Here is a 4,644-nt window from a genome sequence, read left to right on the forward strand (position 1 = left end):
GTGTTACACTTTTATACTCTCCCTCTGACCGGATCGCGTGAGAGCAGTGAAAAACAAGTTTGATGGTTGTCAGAAGGACAAACAGAAAGTCGGTATCTCATAAAAACATGTTGTACAAAACCAAGGCAATAACCTGACCTTGAAAACATGTTTTCCATCATCAAGGCAGTCTGTACAGCAGAGCGATGGCTCATAAAAACATGTCTTTCAAACCCAAAGTCGTGGGTGGATGAAAGACTTGTCTACATCAAACTCCGGGTCACTGTAACCGCAAGATGGGCCAGATCCTACGGCCAGAGCACCCCCCGGAGGCTTACTTTCATTCCTCCAAAACACATCTGCAGTACAGGCCTGACTTTGGACAGATAAGCTGCATATAAAGTGAGTATAAGTATAAATTGACATAAAAGCATCAAAATAATCATTCCTATATCATTCCACCCTTGCCTTTTATGGCAATTTAGACATTTAATTCTGATAAGTAACACACACAAAATATGTTTGAATAGGCATAAAGGCAACTTAAAACCTTGTAAAATATATTTTTATATCAACTGTGTACATGACCTTAGTAAATGTACTAAAACTACACAGTACACTTTGCACATGACCGTAGTCAAAAGTACACAGTACACTGTGTACATGACCTTAGTTAATGTAGTCAAAGTACACAGTACACTGTGCACATGACCTTAGTAAATGTAGTAAAAGTACACAGTACACTGTGTACATGACCTTAGTAAATTTAGTAAATGTACACAGTACACTGTGTACATGACCTTAGTAAATGTAGTAAAGTACACAGTACACTGTGTACATGACCTTAGTAAATGTAGTAAAAGTACACAATACACTGTGTACATGACATTAGTAAATTGAATAAAAGTACACAGTACACTGTGTACATGACCTTAGTAAATGTAGTCAAAGTACACAGTACACTGTGTACATGACCTTAGTAAATGTAGTAAAAGTACACAATATACTGTGTAAATGACCTTAGTAAATGTAGTAAAAGTACACAGTACACTGTGTACATGACCTTAGTAAATGTATTAAAACTATACAGTACACTTTGTACATGACCTTAGTAAATGTAGTAAAACTACACAGTACACTGTGTACATGACCTTAGTAAATGTAGTAAAACTACACAGTATACTGTGTACATGACCTTAGTAAATGTAATAAAAGTACACAGTACACTTTGTACATGACCGTAGTCAAAAGTACACAGTACACTGTGTACATGACCTTAGTTAATGTAGTCAAAGTACACGGTACACTGTGTACATGACCTTAGTAAATGTAGTAAAACTACACAGTCCACTGTGTACATGACCTTAGTAAATGTAGTAAAAGTACACAGTACACTGTGTACATGACATTAGTAAATTTAGCAGAAGTACACAGTACACTGTGTACATGACCTTAGTAAATGTAGTCAAACTACACAGTACACTGTGTACATGACGTAGTAAAAGTTCACAGTACACTGTGTACATGACCTTATTAAAAGTACACAGTATGCTGTGTACTTTTACAAGTGTAATATTTCCTCTATCAACTGATTTAGTAGTTAAAGCAGGAGCTCAGAGGCTAAAACAAGCAGAACGTTTCTTTCGGCTGCTCTCTTGTGCAGGAATTGCCACAGCCAGAGAACTTGCATGAATGATTTGTCAGGGTTTTTTTTTTACGCCGGATGCCCTTCCTGATGCAACCTGTGCTTGAACCTGCAACCTCAGGATTACAAGATCACAGCACCAAGCTACCGCAACCCCTGTGGAAGCTAAAGTGAGCAGAATGTAGCTAAAACAAACAAAAACGTGGCTAAACAAGCCTAACGGTTAAACAGAGCAGAGCAGGGGCAGAAATAAGTAGAAATGTATAGAAAACAAAAAAAGAATTAAGAGAATAAGTAAGTGTTATGAGCTTCAGGACAAAAGCTAAAAGCAGAGAAAGTAGCTAAAATTACCAAAACAAATGCTGAAGCCATTATCAGCAAAGCAATGCAAAAATAACACTGTAGCAGCTAAAATATTTTTTATACTTTTCATAACAAACTGTGCTGTAAAAAGCAAACCCTTTCAGAAACGTTATGAGGTCCTGCAGCTATCGTCTCATGTTTGGACTTCTTCCATTCTGCAGCTGCTTTAGCTCTGCCTGTAGCTGTGTCCACTTTTTGATTGAGTCCTGGACTAATAACTGTGTTAATCTATTTTTCACGTATTTTTTTTCCTCCACCTCTCTGCATGTAGCTCTGAAGAGCCCTGCAGCTTTTCACGAACAGCGGAAGAGTCTGGAGCGAGCGAGGGTGAGTCGACGACAGACAGCGTCCTGCATGCTGGGGTTGGTGGGATGATCCAAAGCTTTAAAAGCAGAAAAATGTTTCTTACATTGTGTCACAAACTAAACAGTGTGTGCTGCACAGGAGGGGGCAGCTGTGGCTGAGTGGTTAGAGCAGAGTTGGGGGTTTGATTCTACCAGCAGTCACATGCTGAAGTGTCCCTGGGCAAGACACTGAACCCCTCATTGCCTCCATTGTGTCCCATCAGTGTATGAATGTGATTTAAAGCTCAGATTAATCTCTACAGATTCAGATTGTCTTTGTCTCGATCTAGTATAGTGCTGTATGAATGAAGCACAGGTTGTGATGTAAAGAGCTTGGAGTATCTTCATCAGATAGAAAGGTGCTCTATAAGTCCAGTCCATTTACAGATGTTGACACAATGAAACATGAGGTTCAGTCAAGCTTGTAAAAGAACCAGAATGTTAATGCAGGAAGTTTTTCACATTTTCTCATTCATTTTTTTATTATTTTCCTTTGCTAGATTTACATCGTCTTTTCATGTGAATTCTTCAAATCATTTTCTGTTTTCCTTTTCAGACTGAGGACTACCTCAAGAGGAAGATCCGGTGTCGTCCGGAGCGCTCTGAGCTGGTCAGGATGCACATTCTAGAGGGTGAGCTGTACCCAACATGTGAAGAGTTCCTCAAACATTCAACTGCTTTTTTTTCTTCTCAGTACTGTGGTATCTCGGTGGTCAGTGTTGTGGTCTTTTAATCCTGATGTTGCTGGTTCGGGCCCAGGTTGCGTTAGGAAGGGCATCCAGCGTAAATCAATTGCCAAATCTTTCCTACGAGTTCATTCGTTGTGCTGACCCCTGAAGAAGGATCAGCCGACAGGAACTTTAGTTTTAAACAAAATATCTGTCTGTATATCTATCTATATATCTGTCTATATCTATCTATATATATATATATATATATATATTATGGATGGATGGATAGATGGATGGATATAAATAATGTATTTAGGGCAGGTTCAATAAATGTACAACTTTTATCTAAAGGAACCAAACGATGTTGAAAACAGAACAAGTAAAAAAAAAAAAACATTAAGAGAAATCCTCAGACGGTTTTTATGGGGAGAAATCATCCACATTTCTGTCTGTAGTTCTGGTGTGTGTGTGTGTGTCTGTCAGTCAGTCAGTCAGTCAGTCACCATTCCTTGGCACAGTGTAATTTAGTGTTGTGATGGCTGCATGATGCCATGTCATCTGTGTTATGAGCAGGTCTATCACTAAATCATAAAACAGTAAAAAAAAAAAAAAACCCCCCCCCCCAAAAAAAATTCACTGTTGATGGATATTAAATCAAAATGTCACCTGTTCATTGGATAAAGTTAATATTCTTATTTTTAAACATTCAGTTCAGTGTCACCATTGTTAAGCACAATGGCATGTTGTATTACAAATAAAACTAAATGAAAAGTTAACAAAATAAAAGTCAAGTGCACTACTAAAGTCATTGTTTGTGATAAATTGTCACATTAATTTAATTATCTTAACCAAAAGATTGAGTTTAAAAACATGATGATGCATCTGGACCAGTTGAACGAGGAATCTGTCTAAAATAGTTATTGAATCAAGTGTTTACATCTGTAGGTAAATGTAGATGTTTAACAACCCGTTAAAATACACCAGAATGCAGGAAATGGCATCTTCTTTATTCAAAGTTTTCTGGGGGAGGACCCAGACCCCACCCACAACATTTCACAGGCCCATCGTCTGTAACCTCTGCGCCACCACTCCCTGTCCCTTTACGTTTGTAAAGTTGAATTTTCTTAAATGAATCTTTTCCATGTGACATTAATTAAATTTTACGTTTGAAAGGCTGGTTCAGCAGTCGTGACTTTGCTTTACAAAAATACTGTTCAGCAGAAAACAGCGGCCGGACAAACTACAGCATTGAATTATGGGCAACGTAGTCCTTATAATAATAATAATAATAATGTCATCACAATGTCAGCACTGTATGTTTCCATACAATGGCGAAATTAGTCTCTGCATTTAACCCATCCACCACCAGGTGGTGTAGTGGGCAGCTATTGAAAGCACCCGGGGGACATTTTGGGGATGAGACATGCTGCCCAGAGACGCCACGTGATGTGCAGTGACTGGGGATCGAACCTGGGACTTTCGGGTCCCAAGCCAGCTGCCCTGCCTCTACACCATCTCGGCCCCCATATACATATACATACATACATACATACATATATATATATATATATATATATATATATATATATACATACATATATATATATATATATATATATATATATATATATATATATATATA

The 4,644-nt window shown here is 38.0% G+C and overlaps 1 protein-coding gene across 5 annotated transcripts in view; it reads left to right on the top strand.

The window, feature by feature from the left end:
* Nucleotides 1-4,644, top strand: part of mrtfab (myocardin related transcription factor Ab) — a 117,438-nt gene that overhangs the window by 74,567 nt on the left and 38,227 nt on the right. For all 5 annotated transcript variants that reach the window (XM_037690752.1, XM_037690754.1, XM_037690756.1 and 2 more), the window contains 2 exons: nucleotides 2,259-2,314; nucleotides 2,888-2,963. In XM_037690752.1, the coding sequence (XP_037546680.1) occupies nucleotides 2,259-2,314; nucleotides 2,888-2,963 (132 nt within the window). The remainder of the gene's footprint in view (nucleotides 1-2,258; nucleotides 2,315-2,887; nucleotides 2,964-4,644) is intronic.

The sequence above is a fragment of the Nematolebias whitei genome, chromosome 17, assembly GCF_014905685.2.
Source record: "Nematolebias whitei isolate Nwh7 chromosome 17, NemWhi1, whole genome shotgun sequence".
NCBI classification, from domain to species: Eukaryota; Metazoa; Chordata; class Actinopteri; order Cyprinodontiformes; family Rivulidae; genus Nematolebias; species Nematolebias whitei.